The sequence below is a fragment of the Microplitis demolitor genome, chromosome 7 (genome assembly GCF_026212275.2).
Source record: "Microplitis demolitor isolate Queensland-Clemson2020A chromosome 7, iyMicDemo2.1a, whole genome shotgun sequence".
In the NCBI taxonomy this organism is placed as follows: domain Eukaryota; kingdom Metazoa; phylum Arthropoda; class Insecta; order Hymenoptera; family Braconidae; genus Microplitis; species Microplitis demolitor.
Window position 1 is genome coordinate 2718450 of NC_068551.1, and position 18225 is coordinate 2736674.

General features: G+C 29.8%; 1 protein-coding gene across 3 annotated transcripts in view; it reads right to left on the minus strand.

Moving 5' to 3' along the window:
- Positions 1-15611: 15611 nt before the first annotated feature.
- The window catches only part of LOC103571115 (14 kDa phosphohistidine phosphatase), a 32094-nt gene continuing 29480 nt past the window's right edge, over positions 15612-18225 (minus strand). For all 3 annotated transcript variants that reach the window (XM_008549129.3, XM_053740746.1, XM_053740747.1), the window contains exons 3-4: positions 16670-16803; positions 15612-15844 (exon numbers count right to left, since the gene is read on the minus strand). In XM_008549129.3, the coding sequence (XP_008547351.1) occupies positions 15752-15844; positions 16670-16803 (227 nt within the window). In that variant the 3' untranslated portion in view covers positions 15612-15751. The remainder of the gene's footprint in view (positions 15845-16669; positions 16804-18225) is intronic.

The following is an 18225-nucleotide window of genomic DNA, read 5'->3' on the forward strand; positions in this document are numbered from 1 at the left end:
ATCAATTTATTTTAAAAATATAGACATCTCCATTCTACTCTACTAATTTTATTTTTTTACCTTATACACATTTGTAGAAAAAAAAAAAATGCAGCGTGATCGCATCACAGATGATGGAGCCGGAAATCAAAACAGTGACTATTGACTGCATATTTAATAATAATCGCCGCAGGACGTGGGCACTAATTCTCTATATCTGAGTGTGTGTCTGTCTCTCCTCTCTGTTTCTATTATATATTATCACAATAACTAAATAAAAAGCTATTGCGTCTAACATCGCGCTGTAGACAAAAGGTCCGACAGGTATACGAACTGTCAGGAAAGTGAGATGGACATCAACCGATGGATTTAAAAGAGAGAGAACAGGCAAAAGCTAAAACGGAGGAAGTTGTGGTTATGGCGTGCGGCTGGTATCGTGCTTTCGCGGCCGAACGATCACGAACAACACAGTATGTACACGAGCGAGGGGACACCAACAGTAATACAACAGCTAAGAAACCCAGGGGCCCAAAGTTTTCAGCTACACAACGCACACACACTAATTTCAAATTTCAAGAGATGGAATGTACTAGTCCAGTCTTTGTAAACTGGATCGAGGATTTTTGACGCTACTCATTGTACTTTAATTAATACATACATTTATATATTGAAATATGAAAAAGAGCATATGTGAATGTTAAAACTATACTTAAACATAAAATATGCCGTACAGATCAGCAATGCACGCGCGACTGCACGCCCCACCTGAGTCCTGTAATTGTTATTTAATTATCCGGGCGTCGGCCATGCTGCGGTTTATATTATATGCATTGCCGCGGTCAATTATTACATATATATACCGGACTAATTTACCACTACAACAAAATATATGTATAAAAGACATAACGAGCTCGTCCATCGATTTTATTTAATCAATAGTAATCCAATAACAAAACTAATTATTATATTTGTCAATTACGTGTAATCAGCGACAAAGTAAGAGAGTAAATTTATGCTGGAATAAAATATATATATTATCATCAAGAACCACTCGGTCTCAGCTTATTTATTTATGATTATGAGTAAATATTAACGGAGAGAAAATAAAATTAGCTGAGAATGACTATAATAACCGGTCGATTACTCAGATCGTTAATAACCGAGTGGCTACTGTGGTAACGTGTCTGCTGAATAAGGCAGTGCCGTGTAGGCATTTCCATCCACAAAAATGCTCAAAGGTGTCCTGGATATATAATGTGTCACTTTAGTATGCCCTCAGCCAAAGTTCCTCGCTGCACAAGAAATATTCCACTTGCCATTTCCCATTGAATTGCACACGAGACTTTTGCTATGCCGAGCAACAGCGTCTTTATTATTATAAAATATATACTGAGTATATATTTATAAGACTCACCTTTGCCGAGTCCGTCTCTATCTTCTTAGTGGGCTGTCGTGTTTCTTCTCTCTGTTGGGAAAAAGAAACACCGGGACATGATTGATGTGACGGCGTTATCAGTAACATGGTCCTAAGAGATAGCCCGTATACCCGGACTCTCATTACGAGGACATCAAATGCTCATATTATCATTATTTTTATTAAAAACCGTTCAGGCCTTTTATCTACACTCTCATTCTGACTATACATATATTTTACATATCTATATATATATATATATATATACAACGAAAAATATGTCTATTTAAATATATCCAATTATAAGCTATCATAGAAAAATTATATATTTTTATATTTAATTACTTTATTTTAATTAAACTAATTATAGTTGGAAGTATTTAGCACATGCTGAGAAAATATTAAAGATAAATTAAGAGTTTGGTAAATTTAGTAAGTGATGCTGGTGTGGATTTTATCAACAACATGCTTTACTAATTTTCTCTTGGCGCCTATAATATATGTGTGTATATATACCTGTTTAAACATTCGTACTTTTGCACCGTTTATCGTATTCTTTCATACCAACAAACCCGTTCTACCCTGATTTACATTTTAACATTTTTGTTTATAATTTTTTTTTATGAGAAGAATGCGTGTACAGTGTTAACAACAAATGAAATTACTAAATTGTTAATAAATTATTTCAGGGTTTAAAGGATCGTTTGAAATTTTAATTTCACACCTGCTCTGAACGTTACTGTAAATTATTTTTTTTTTTTTAATTAATTCTGTTATTTAAATATGAAACCTTGCAATTAATGAATATGACTACCAAAATTTATTTCAATTGGTTATTAAATAAAAAAAAAATTTTTTAATTTCATGATCCGGAAATCAACAGCTAATTAAAAATTTTAGATTTTTTTTTAACAGTTTAATTAAAAAAAAAAAAAAAAAACTAAAAAAATGCACATGTAGAAAATTAAAAAAACTATAAGTGCAATTTTTTGAAATATTTTTTTTTCAAATTTATCATCCATAAAAATATCGTAGAATAGAAATTGACCTGAAAATTTGATCCTGAAATTAAAAGACAATTAACAATTTTAGTTTTTTTTAACAATTTAATTTAAAAAAAAAAACTAAAAATATGCCCATGTAGAAATTAAAAAAAACTATAAGTGCAATTTTTTAAAAATATTTTTTTTTTTCAAACTTATCCATAAAAATATCGTAGACAAAAAATTGACATTAAAAAAAAAAAATTAATTTGATTGGTTAGAAATTTTTTTTTTTTTTTTTTTTTATAAAAAATGACATGTCAGGTATCAAATAAAATCGTTCAATTAATAGATTCTTATAATATTTTTTATAACACCTTCTTAATGATTTTACTGATTAAAAACTAATGAGGCGCTTAAAAGTATGTCCTGAGGTTCGAAAGTAGCGGCCCAAAAAATCCGCAAAAATTAACAATTATTTTGTCTTAAAAAAAAGTTGATTAATATGTCGGTTAATTACAGCCTTTGATTACTGAAAAAAAAAAAAATTATTTTCTAAAAACTAAACTGTAAATAGGCTTTTAAATAAGTGAATAATAAATATATATATATACATATATATTTAAGATTATAATTTCCAAGTGTTTAATGTCATAGTTTCGAATCGATAAATAATAAGATACAAGATACAAGAAGGAATATTAATCTAAATCAACGATACTAAAATATTTCTAAATAAAAAAAATATATTTTGATCAAGAGAATGTTAAAGTAAAAAAACATTTATATTCCTCGGGATCTAAAGTGTTTAAGTATTTAAATTATAGCCGAAAAAAAAGCAATGTTAAACAAGTACAACAGTTTAAATACAAACTCTCCTGCTCTCACACCTCTGTCTCTCGTCTCAGTTATATTATCTAAGGACCGAAAAACGTTATTCTATCTTTAGAGGGAGAAACGATGAGACGATTAGTATACGGTCACTTTTAAAAAAGTTATCGGAAACACCGTTCAGGTATTCAGCTTGTCCTCGTTGGTCCTTTCCTTTCTATCGTCGCCCACCTAATCACGGCTCTATTTGGACGAGGGATTTCCTCTTTTTAAGAGGGTATCCGTGTTAAGTGGCTATTTAATCGCTTTAAATTTGTTATGATCCAGTAAAAATGTCTTCCTGGCACCCATTACTTCCTTAAGAAAGATACAACCATTAAATTATACCATCTTTATTATTACTTACAACAAAAACATATATATATGTCTAGTGATGTAAGACAGAGAAATTCTCTGACAATTGACGTCAATTTACCAGCTACAAATTTACCGTCAATTATTTTTTTAATCCAATGGCCGTTTCCGCGCCAATTTTAAAATTTACCCAAAAATTTTTACCATCAGTTTGCATCAAATTGAAGTAAAGAAAAATTTTTTTAAATAAACCAATCGGATGTTATTTTGATATCAGGTGCAATTTACTTACAATTACAAGTCTAGATTTGATATTTTTTCCAGAAAATTATTCTACAAAACCAAAAATTTTTTGATGTCAATTGTCAGTGAATTGCTGGTGATCCGAATTATTAAAGTGACAGCCGTTTGTCAATCCTAATCTAAACATATATACACATTATCTAAGGTGTTATATGGTAAATTAATTAAACAAATTAATTACTCTCTTAAAGAATTTAATTTATAATGAGCGGTCTGTAATTATTGACACCCCACATTTATTATTGTTTTTTTTTTAACTTTACAACACAACATAATGCACTTGTTCTAATTACTGTGATCGGTTTCCGTCCACCTGCCTTCTCGCCTCGGATCTCACCCCAGTTTTAATAATTTGCGTCTCTACACTCTGATAAATATCTTAGCCGTAGTGCGCAACGTCATTACATCAACATTCATATTATTTTTATTTTTATTTTCAGTGATATTTGATATTATTATATAAATTCGACATTAATGATTTATTTTAAATAACAGTTATCAATTAAAAAAAAAAATTGTCCAATTTTACAATTGATATTGTTACTGTTATTATTTTGAAATTTGAGATTTTATTTATTGATATAGAGATATATTATTAATAGATAAATATTAAAGAGTTATTACGTGGAAAGAAAATAATTTATTTAATATTAGGATTATTATTTTTGATACTCGGAAATAAGTAGATATCAATTTGATTCGATTTAGTTTCTCGATAGAAGTCAACGCTTCGCGTGATGGCTGTCCTATAAAAATTAATAGCATGAGGATTGCGTGGTTGTAAAGGTAAGCAGGTGATATATATCATTCATTACTAATTTTTATATATGTCTATATTTTTTTTTTTTTTTTTTTTATAAATATATGCATAGGGAAGTGGGGCAAAATAGACATTCTGTAGATTTAAAAATTTAAATAAGAAATTTTTTTTTTAGCTGTTTGTTCTATGAATCGTTTTATTGGAAACTGAGGAGAAACTGAACCTGAGGTAAAATGGGCAATTGATAAAAAATTAAAGGCTTTAAAAAATTTTATTAGTAATTTATTTTACCTCAGAAATTTTTTTTAAATTTCAATACAATAATTTGGGCAACGAAAATTTTTAGTCAAAGAAACATCAATATTGTGTTCGCTTATTTACCCACTCTTCGTAGGAAGACATGGACAGCCTCATCCTAATTTATCTTCATTTATCCTAATATGGATCTGGATTCAAAAAATAAATTTTTCCTAGGAGTTTTTTGGGTTTCTCCTACTAGAGGACATCATAATGAACAAAAAACATTGATGTTGTGATGGGTTATTCCCAACAGAAGCAAAGTTATGGGCTACTCTTTATAGAAAATCATCTCCACCCATCTCCACCAAGACTCATATGGGTCTCAACTCCGAAAATAAGTAATTCTTAGGACTTTTTATGGCTTTTCCTACTAGAGGACATCATAACGAACAAAAAACATTAATATTGTGATGGGTTATTCCCAACAGAAGCAAAGTTACGGGCTACTCTTCATGAATTGACATCCTCATTCATCCTCATATGGATCTGGACTCAAAAAATAAATTTTTCTGAGTACTTTTTGGTGATTTTCCTACTCAAAGACATCATAATGATCAAAAAACATTAATATTGTGTTGGTTTATTTCCAAAAGGAGCAAAGTTACAGGTCACTCATCATAGAAAGACATGAACAGCCCATTCTCATTCATGTCTTATTTTACCCCAGTGTCTATATAATTTTGTCCCAACTTCTACTACATATTATATATATGAAAAAAGAATATTAAGGTTGTGAATTGAAGTTTAGAGAAAAGAATTTTGTATCTTCAGAATTATAATATTTATAACAAAAGACTTCCGATTTCCGGAGTATAATTATTATCGGAAGAAAAAAGAAATCTGAAGGGAGAGCATCAGCCGGGATTTTTTCAAAATTAACAGCAGGAAGAATATTAAATTTTTGTTCGAGTTATTGTATAATAACAAGAAGAATGAGTTGAATCGCGTGCTTGTCGTCTTTAACGATTCATCGATACATTGCGGGCAACAGTTGGGCAAATTGAAGCTTGTGGTCAAGACGTCATGTGCTTCTTTGGTTTGCTATATTCAGTGAGTATACTTACATTGTATATTTGTATAGATTGAGCGCGTTAATAAAAAATCTAAAGAACAAGATGTATCAGGTATAATAGAACGACAAATCGGAAATACTGGCGCACACATGTCTAATGGTCGATCACGAATGACCACAGCGAAATCTGTTGGGTTTTTGAAAATAAATAAAGTTACAAATATATATATGTATATTTTAGAACACCTGTCTTCAACCAACCCACCAGGGGTACACATGATAAATGAAAATTTTTTTAAAGCAATTTAACAATAAAAATTCTTATTATTTATTAATGAACCATTCAGATTTTATTATTTTAAAATAAATAGAGAACTGATGGTCAGACAATGGCTTCAGTTTATTATTTTGCTCACTCCCAGTCTATTTGAAGCTTTGTTGAAATTCAAAAGATTAATTATTAAGCATTAAAGCTACGAAAAAAAAATTTTTATAAAGTTAGCACACATATAATAATTTTATGATTTTTTTTTCACCAACTAAATCACAAAAAAAAAAAAAAAAAAATGCGCGTACAGAAAATTAAAAAATCTACAAGCGCATTTTTTCAAAATATTTTTTTTTATGATTCATCTTCAAAAAAAATAAATCCTAAAATTATTAACCGGCTGCTAACTTCAGTATCATGATTTGTAGACAATTAACATCTTTCGGATTTTTTTTTTCAAAAGATCAATTACAAAAAAATAAAAAATAAAAAAATGCACATGTAGGAAATTTAAAAAACTATAGGTGCAATTTTTTTAAATATTTTTTTTTTTATAATTTATCTTTTGTAAAATAATCAAAAATTATTTGACGTCAGCTAACTTCAGTAAAAAATTTTTTACCCCAAGAAAATTTTCGTTTTCAATCCATAGTACAAAAATTTTCTTGGGGTGAGTAAAAAATTGTTGGCGCCAAGAAATATTTTTTTTCTGTGTAGTAAATTACAAAAATTTAAATAATTAACTGTGCAAATATTTGAAATTATTTAACGTGATAATAAGTAATGAGATAATTATATAAATAATAGTGCGAATAAATATTATTATTAAGTAATAATGAGGTAATTACAGAAATGAATGAATATTAAACTCATTGTTTGGATAACAATACTATTATTTAAAGTTTAATTAGATAAAATAAAATTATATATTATTGTCTGGCTCATGAATTTTTAATTTATCAAAATAATTATTTATGTTGTATATATTGAAATATTTAGAGACTGGGAAAAATTCTTTTATGTGGGATAAAATATAAAATAAACATGAATTTTTTCGCTGGCCTTTCGATATTCAAATCTCAGATCGAATAACTTATTGCTGTATATTTTTGTATCGTTTCTCTCTATAAATTTTTTCTTGTCATATGACCCCGAGGTAGTCCCGAGCCATGAATATCATGACTGACCAAACACTACCCTCTATTTTTTCATCTTTATATTAAATTATAATTTTTCAATTCAAATCAAAATTTCAAATCTCAGATCTGAGTTAATAATTTTTAATTTTTAATTATCAAATAATTTTTATTTTAAACTCTAGTGTAATTAAAAAAAATTTTTTCAAGTCCAATTTAATTATCCGACATATTGATGATATTTTTTATTGAAAATTTAAATGCCGAGTTTTATTCAAAAAATTTTTTATAGAAATTTAAATTTTAGCGACAAATTTTTTAAAAAATATTAAAGTTTTTTTAAAAATTAAAGCCATTTTCTCTTCGTTCCATGACAGAACACTAAAAAAGTTACACTGAGATAATTACGTCATCAAAAATATATAAAGCATTTAATATACCAGCATAATGACCAAAACTTTGTCTCATCTTCCGTTTCCGTTTATTCAAAAAATCCGATTTCAAAATTAACGGATCGTTTGACACGTCGACTAGACTACTTAACGTCAAAATAATTTACCCGACGTCGTTCTTTCTATTCTACAATAAAAATTTCCCCTTGCCTGGTAAAACCTCTTGCAGTACGCGAGAATGACATTAGCTGCGTGGGCGCAATATTCTTTTAACCTTCTTTGTGCACATATGAAGCCGTCGACATAAAACACACAATACCTCACAAAGAAAATAAATTACTCATGAATATCAAAATTAGTTAATTAAAGTTTATACTTTAAATAAAATCCTCGTGAAAATTTTTTTTTTTTAAATTATCTCATACCAAATATTAGACCGAAATTTTTCTATACTTACATAAATATATAGATATATATATAGATATATATATATATATATATATTTAAAATAATAATAATAAAAATATGATAGACTCAAATTTAAAAATGAACATTGTGACCACATTTGAGGGCTAAGTTATAATATACAAGGGAGTTTTTAAGACACGTGGCTTCACGTGTCGACGATTCCGAATCAAACACGAGATCCTGAATTACACGAAGAGAACTAAGTATCGAGACTAATGCTATCATTATAACGGACACGAACAAAGATTTATTAATTCTGAAAAACTATCAAGTGTACACTCAACATCAACATAAACATAAATAATTAAAAGTATTTATATAAATAAAAATAAACCCATGACTAAATATTTCATATCAACTCTCTCACAAATATATAATTTAATTAAACCGTACATCGATGCCTGACTCTAACTGTTAAATATTTTTAGTTCACAGATCCTTGATTCCGGTGATGGAGTTGTATTGCGACAATGAGTGCCCACTCAATATTTAAATACTAACATACCAGTTTGTTAATATCACAAAGTCCTCGTTCAAGGATCCTACAAATCGACAATTGATAACAACTGGCTGGTCTATTTAACGTTTGCTTCCTTCACCATTGGCCCGGTACTTAAAACCAGTGACTGTGGCTGAAAAATATCGAGTATCAAACATAACAATAATAATGATGAGTGAGTTGCATACGTGCAACCTCGATACATGCAATAAAATATTCAATTGACCCAAGTCTATTGGCACGTTACAAAAGTATTACTATATACTTTTATTATACACACTATAAAATACACTTAACTCTCTCTTGACTTGATCGCAACGTGCTGTTTTTTTTTACTGTGGTTTAGCGTGTCACTTGACGGAGTGGATACGCCGTCACGGGATAATCAAAGTACTATAGCCCATGGGAAATAGTAACCCCCAATTGGGTGATTGTGTGTATGTATATATGTATATATGTATATATATTAATGGGAGTGAATAGTACCCTGATGTATGTATAGAGACATGAAGGAGAATTATTACACAATCCCCTTCTCATCCTATGGAATTGGTATACACGCGCGTAACTTAACTGAGGGTTAATGTATGTTGAGTGGTTGGTGTCAAACAAAAGTAAATCGTTGAAAAATGACCGATAATTTAAATCATTTACATAAATTAAATTTATGGAAAAAAAAAAAAAATTGATACTAAAATTAGCGACGTCTAGAAATTTTGATTTTTTCAAATGATAAATTATTTTAAAAAATATTTTGAAAAATTGCACCTGTAGATTTTTTAATTTTTTACATGTGCATTTTTTTTTTTTTTTTTTTTTTTTGTTGCCTTTAGGATCATAGAAAAAATTGGTGGCAATAGCAGAAATGAAAAAAATTTTGAATTACAAATAAATGAATTAAACAATTAAAAATTAAAAATTTAAAAAAATGCACATGCGGATTTTTAAATTTTGTAAATGTGCATTTTTAAAATTTTATCCGATTTACATTTAATTCCGATATTTACTCCGTATACGGAATTATTTTCCATAACTCCAAATGTCGGAGTGAATTTGGATTCAAATAAAATCCATATTACCCCGAATTAACTTGAAATTTTTTAGTGTACAGTAGAAGCAGTAAAAATAATAAAATATGAAATAATTTATTTACATATAGCTGGAGGTAAAAACCGGTAATCTGTAATTCAATAGCCATTTAGTGGAATTAAGTTTCATTTAAAAGAGATTGTGTGTATAATATATGTATGAGAGTTGTTATTTCCGCTATGGGTGTAGCAAATAATTATATGTAATGGTTTATCTAGGTTTGTAAGAATCGTGGAGGGACAGGAAAGTGATAGAGCGAGGATAGTTGTGCAGATAGTCGGAGAGATTGCCGTGGTGAGAGGGTTCGGAGGCCTGAGGCTCCATAGTCCCAGCCCATGCATACCAATCGTCAACCTAACGCCGGTTAACCGCAGCCAGTCGAGCCTTTGCTAATCAGAAAATCACTGGCTGTGGAAACCTCTGCAGAATACCGCTCATGCAGACATAAAAATATACATCGATTTGCGGTTATTTTTATTTTTATTTTTTTTTTTCAATCATCGCGTCATTAATTTATTTAGTGTTTCCACTTTATTCTGAGGACGTGGAAGGCTGAGAACTGGCTACTGTGGTGGTAATGAGCACGAGTGTTCTTAATACTCCACCCTATTGCTCAGTTGAGGGTTGAAACTCTCACGGTTGAGGCTGTAAGTGAGCAGTTACACTGCCCGAGGAGGCTGGCGATGTTGATGGGAGAAAGAAAGTCAAGGGCTTGGGTTACATGACTCAAGAGATTGACAAATATGCAACAATGGACTATGCAGTTTAATACATTTATAACTACTGCTCGTTATTGTCTTCAAGTGATCAAGGGAGACCGATTTGATACAGGGGTATATGTTGGTATATATGTATATATGTTGCTAACTGCATGAGAATTATTGATGGGGTGTTCCGTTTGACCCCGGTTTCACTGTGATGTGAGAGTCTACTGCTCGGGAATGGGGCGAGTTTATATTAATGATCTTAGTGAATTTAATGCCGCCCTACTATTCACAAAATGCGCAACCGCTCTTGAGACGTATGTACATTTAATAGAGTAATACCCTCAGTTACTTGTACACAAAAAAATTTTAAGTGGTGTGAATTACTTGGTGTTTATATTTTCAATATTGTTGATGTCAAAGTCACACAGCGCATGGTGTTAAATTTTGAACCGTATTAATTAGAATTTTCACACCATCGATGGTGTAAATGTATACACTGTCAAAAAATTTTGGACTAGGTGTAAAAATTTTGGTGTAAAAATTACACCAAATATTGTATTAAATTAAAAAAACATTTGAATAAAAACATCGAATGGTGTAAAAAATTTTGAGTAGTGTGAATGACTTGGTGTTTACATTTTGCTGGTGTCAAAGTCACACAGCGCATGGTGTTAAATTTTGAACCGTATGAATTAGAATTGTCACACCATCGACGGTGTAAATGTATACACTGTCAAAAAATTCTGGACTAGGTGTAAAAATTTTGGTGTAAAAATTACACCAAATATCGTGTTAAATTTAAAAAACATTTAAATAAAAACATCGAATGGTGTAAAAAATTTTGAGTAGTGTGAATGACTTGGTGTTTAAATTTTCAATATTGCTGGTGTAAAAGTTACACAGCGCACGGTGTTAAATTTTGAACCGTATGAATTAGAATGTTTACGCCACCATGGTGTAAATACACTGTAAAAAATTTTTGAACTCAACATAAAAATTTTGGTGTAAAAATCACCCCATTGTGTTAAATTTAAAAAACATTGAATGGTGTAAATAATTTAATTAATGTGTTAAAATTACATGGGTGGATAATTTACACCATTTTTTACACCAAAATTTTTTACAGTGTTTTTATTTAAAATTCTCAATTACTTTGACATCAAGTATTCAATTTTTATTTTAAAATAATTTACACCAATAATAATGATACACCAGGGTTACAATCTGTATATTTTTGATAATTTCACACTGCAGATAATATTATTGGACAATATTTGAGGTAATAACACCGAAGGGTGTAAAAGAAAACAGACCGTTAAAAATACAGGACATGATTTTTCACACCATTAATTGACACCGTGCAGACGGTGTAAAGTCCTCAGGAACTCAAGTATTTTGTTTACGATTGTATCGTTGATATTTCATTAAAATTTATAAGATGACATATTGATTTTTATTGGCATTAGATGTGCCGAAGATAGTAAATAGCAGTAGAGATGAATGGATAGATAAAGTATTTGATATATATGAGGATATCGCAACGGCAAGCTTTTTCCAGACTTAAAAGAACCATTTGGACGGTTACCCCTCGAGCTTCCGGGAGTGTTCAGCTTCGGCAAAGTCTTAAATCCAATTTTCTCCAAGTTGTTTAAAATAATATATAGAAAATTCCATCCGCTTTATTTTTTTTTTTTTTTTTTTTAGTCTGCAGAAAATGTTTCATAAAATGTCGAGTTTAATTTGGTATTATAAAAGCTTATTATCAAAGATGATCCTCAATGTTTTCTGAATGTCTTCATACACTATTGTGACATTAACGAAAAACTGGCGAGAGGGTATAAAAAAAAAAGTACGTGAAAAGACCGAGGAAAGTTTCCGGCGGATCCGGAACCAGGCAAGTTTTACCGTATTCGCGTTTCCGGAGTAATAAATAACGCTTTCTCTACCCCCCAGATATTTGCGGACTCTCTCTCCCTCAATTTCTTCATAGCAGTGGCCAAGTCTCGCTCCTGATTTAATTTGCAACCGACATTTTTTATACTTATCTATCACTCCCTTCTTGAAGATTAGACATCGATCGACAAACTATTGAATTACAAATCTAAAATATTTTTGAAAACCTATATTATATATATATATATATATATATATATTTATAGCATAAAATGACACCTGGACCATGAACCCTCGCACGAGGTCGCTGGCCATACGCGTGACGATGGAATCCGATAAAACTAATCCCGATTTTTTAGCAGTACATCACGTAAGCTTGGAAAATTAACGTTAAACAACGCGAGTCTCTGCGCCATAAGTTATAATCCACAGCAGCTTCGTCTACAAATTTAGTCACGGACTCATTGTTGTAAAAGACGTTTTTATAGATTATTGATGGTCGAGGCGCTTCCCGATATACTTTTATTTCCCCCTTTCATGTCCACATATGACTCTCCTCTTTTACTCTTAAAGTCCACCCACATTTGGTATAATATCATAATTATGAGTGTTGACAAATTGAATTGATACCAATGTATTCTTTTCATAGTTAAACATATATTTCAAAACCCCAATACGGTATAAATATTTAATACTCCTACAAAAATTATCTCGGGTAAAATCATTTTTTTTTTTTCAGGGTTTTATGTACAGTCCGATCATCTTTCATCAATCAGTATCATAAATTCGTCAAGGTCTGCCAGCACAAATCAATTATATATATATTTTTTTTTTACATCTCAATTAAAATATTTATGCTCACGGTAATTTTTTCATGACTGAATTTTTTAATTTTGTTTTTACAATTTAATTTAGAAAAAAAAAAAAACTAAAAATATGCACATGTAGGAAATTAAAAAAACTATAAGTGCAATTTTTTTAAATATTTTTTTTTCTTAAATTTTACATTTTTAAAAAAATCCAAAAATTATTAGCCGCCTAATTTCAATATCATATTAACAAGACAATTAACAATTGTTGGATTTTTGTTTTCAAAATCAATTAAAAAAAAAATCTAAAAATATGCACATGTAGAAAACTAAAAAAACTACAAGTGCAATTTTTCAGAAATTTTTTTTTTCATAATGTATCGTTTAAAAAAAAATTCAAAAATTATTAGACGGCTAACTTGAATATCATATTTTTTATTACTGCTTTGAATTTTTTTCTGGATAATTAACAAAATGATTAGAGCAATAAATTAGTGATTACTTGATGTAAGAGAGAGAGAGAGAGAATTAAGAGATGGTAAATTTACTGTATCCAACCGTAGGCAAGCAGTTGCTGGTTGAAACTATTGAAGATACGAGCAGTCGGCTCGACGAATCCGATCGTATTTTCATCGACGCCAAATTGGCAATATCCTCGCCAGTGACGATTCTTGAATTATGCATTACCCTGGAGGCCAGTCGCTTCAAAGTTTATCCGTCCCGCTCATTTCCATCGAGCAAACCCATCCGGGACTCTCTTTTCCGACCCTACATCTACTGGATTATCCTCTCGCACCGGAATGGAAACGTCACTTACGTTTCGCGAACGATCGCGGATAAAAATTCGCCAAGTGTGGGAGGAGCGCTTGCCAACCTATCAACTTTATCTTTACCTTCATAATATTTATGTGCTCTTATATGACTATTTTATATATATTTAATAAAAGTCATGGAGTTCATGAATAAGCTTTGATTTTTCCGACGGTAATAATAGAGTAGCGGAGTGAAAAAAAACTGTTGACAGCTCGTTAATGCTCTTCAGTTGAGGATAATCGAGTTATTTATTACAAACGGTTCGAGTATCCCAGAAAAAATGGTAAAAGACAGGCCGGACAATGCTGAAGAAGCGAAAGAAAAATGCCGAGGGTCTGCATTCACCCCCAGCGGAGCTTTATATATATTTATATAAATGATAGCAGTTTTATGTATTATGACATCACACGTATCCGGTAAATTCCACATTTATATTAATAATAATCACGTTTATCACCTAAATATAAATAATTAATATATCTAATTAATTTTGAGTAAAATGACGGAGCAAAAATTTGAAAGGAAATATTTTATTATCAATTGTCATTTTATAATTTTAGGACTTGGGCAAACAGTCGTTTAGACTTTCTGGCTTTGGAAAATTTGGTTTCCTCAAATTTAGATATAAATCGTGGTCGAGGTCTATGTCGGTTTTTGAAAACCGTGGACAGTCTGGAGGAAGCTTCGGGGGAGGCGGACACGGGCAGAGAATTACTGGCGGAGACGGTGGTTTTGGTAAATTTGTTGATAGGAAGAAAAACTTATCGCTGTTTTCTGGATTTGATTCAGTTGAAGATGAAAAAGGGCAGGGATCTGGTGGTAGCAGTTTTGGAGGTGCGCACTTGGGTAGAGCGTAATTTATTAGTTCATTGACGAATGCCGTGGGGTCTATGAATGCTTGGTCTTCTTCTGATACCTCGCGATATTTCGGTTCTTCTTCGCGACTTAAACTCAGTGCTTGACTAGATCCGTCAGATAAAACTTTCTTGCTATTGTAAATGTCGTTTATTAATTTTGATTCAGAATAAAATCGCGGGTTTATTATTAGATTTTTAAAATTACTGGCGACACTTTTTGAAAACTTCATACTGACAATTTTTAAATAATTCGCCATATAAACTTTTGTAAAAATAAAGAGTTTCGTTACTTAGTTACGGAAACAAAAAAGAAAATTAATATTCGATTCGATAAAATTTTTTATTTTATTGACTAATAAAAAAAAAATTATTCTGATTATGAAAAAATTTACGGACACGAACTAAAAAAATAAAATTGAAATTTTTTCAATGAAATTTATGAAAAAAAAAATCAATTTTTACTTTTTATTATAAAAAATTATTTCTAATTAATTTTTTTTTTTTTACAGGATATTCAAATAAAAAAAATTTGATCGCTTTGTTAGACAGAAGACTCCATCTTTTGAAAAATCTAAAGAATTATTCCCTTCAAACGAGACTTTATGATTCCACTGTAATATCTCCCGTTGTAAAACTAGATCCCGGCGTGTTCAACACCGGAAATTGCCTTAATATCTTCGAGTTTCTATGAAACCGATTGCCAGTACATAGAAGTCTGTAGTACCGATATCTGAACAATGTAAATTTCACTCATAAATAATTTATTTGAAAGTTTCACACGGGATACATGAATACAATATAAATAAGTTGCACAATATTTTGAATTTCAAATGGCGAATTTAAATGTACTTGCCAAAGCATTTTATTAAAGTAATAACTATCTCCTAATAGCCTTCGTCAGACCAAGTGATTTCGTAATCAGGGTATTTTTTCTTCAATAATCCAACCGCGATAGTATGGTCAGCTTTTCCAAATCCCTGGAACAAAAATTTTCTCATATTTATTTTGTGTTTATCATAAATAAAAAAACTCATCTAGCCACGCGCAACCTTTACAAAATTTAAAAATCCTTGAAACCCGCGTTTTAATAAATTAATCTCTTCATCAATTACTCATTAGTTTTAAACAAGTAGCGGATAAGTATTTAAATATTAATTAGTTTTTTTTGAATATGATTTATTTAAAAAAAAATATTAAATCAATAGCAGAACTTCATAGTTTCGGAAATCTATAAGTTTGAGAAAGTTAAGAAATAAAAGCAAAATGCGGTGCTAACAGATGTTACTTATTTACTTGGGTATTTTAAAGTTGGCTTTCATTTAATTTCAAAAATAATAATCAATCTTTTTTTTTTTTAATGAATTTAAAATTTTTTTTAACACGCGTCAACATGAACTTAATTAAATACTAAAAACTTTAAAGGGTAACTGAATTTTGATTCAATTTACTGTCAAAGGACAAAACATAAAAGTTTCCATAATTTTCTCAAAGTAAAATAAAAATCAACATAATTCAATTTAAAATCCAATTTTTTTTTTTTAATTATTTCAAGTTCAAATTTATTCTGTCCACTTGCAGTGAATAATTTGAACTGCCGCGGAAAATAAAGCAAATCTATTTGAATTCCATTTCATAAATTTTTTACCCCAGATTTTAGATATTTTTGTAACCAATGAAATATGATTGCGTATCTTTAAATAAAATCCAATTTATTCTGTATAAACAAGCAAAGTTCCTAGTGACCACATTGCCCCAGTGTATTTACTTTTTTATAAAATTGATAAATCGATAGCTTCCCCTACCTGGGAGTATCCATAAACCTTGATAGTTTTTGCCGGCGCATTATGATTGATTCTGCCTCCCCCAACGCATTCGGTGTCTAGTCCAGCCCCGCAGTTCTTCAGCTCATCCTCTCCTATTGTTTCATAGATATCAGCTGTAATAAAAAATAAACAAACGTTATACAACGAATAGATAAATGACAATAAATCACCTCAGCTGCTTACTTTCATGTCCGCTTACGGCACGCAATTAATAACTTTAAATAATTATCACTAAAAACATTATTAATTTCACGTAACGATTACTCAACTCGTCGTCTGTAAAGTAATTGTCGGATCTGAACTTCGTTAATTAACTAACCCGTCTCTTTTTACATCCACGTGCTTCAAACACGTGAGCATTAAATAAAATAAAATAATCTGTTAATTTGTCCGAAAAAGTATCTCTTTTTTCAAAAGCGATATTCTGTTTATTTTCCGGCTCTTGAACTAAAAATTAATTTTTTTTTTTTTTTTTTACGAAAATATTAAAAATTCCCTGAGTAAAAATGTTTTTTCCACTTTAATAACTTTTTAATATCCGCAAATGTTATTTTTTTATAATAAAAAAAAAAAAAAATAACAGATGTGAGATGTGAATTTACTCACGATCCAAATGTATCCGTATTGATTCTTAATTTTTTTTTTTCAAGGAGAATTGAAAGTATCACGATTGGAAAAAGTGGAAAAATTGAAAATATGAAAAGTTTGATAATTTTATATTTTGTAAAAATTCAATGTTTCGTTACTGGAAAATTTTCATTTAGTTTTTAGTTTGGAAACTAGGCTACACGCAGAATTAAATAAACAATAGGGTAGTATTATTTGCAACTACTGATTTATTTTTGGACATTCAATACTTTATTTTAATTAATAAAAAAGTGCAAAATAAAATTTTTATTGTAACAGTTGATAAAAATATTTTTGCACAAATTTTGTCAGTTAATTATGTCATTGCGTCTTGTCCAAATTATTTTTTTGAATTTTTTCAATGTCCAAAATTTGGCAAAAACGATATCGTTACCCTATAAATCGATTATTTAAAAAATTCAACTCGGTAACCGTAATTTGAAACTAATAGTATAATAACTCACGCATTTTTTTTTTTTTTTTTTTTTTTTTTTGAAAACATACTGGCCCTTAATATTTTTTCTAAAAGTCAGATAAAATAATATTTTTTTTTAAACCTTAATTGGGTTATTCTACAAACCAAAATTAATTATAAGAAATATAATAACAATCTATTGATCATCGGCTTTAATTTATTAGCCAATTTATAGTTTTGATGTAAAAAATTTTTTGAAAAAATTCTCAATATAAATTTTGAAAAAAAATGAATAACTAAAGTTTTGTTGCACAAAACGTGAGATTGGAAAAGTTTATTTTTTATTCCCATGCCTTTCGTAATAAGCGGTAAAATATTTAAAAAGATTTTAAAATTTTATAGAAAACGAGAGACGGACATCCTCGCAAAGAGAATTTATTACTTAAAAACAGCTCGCAATTTAAGTAATCCTCGGACATCATAAGTTATTTTC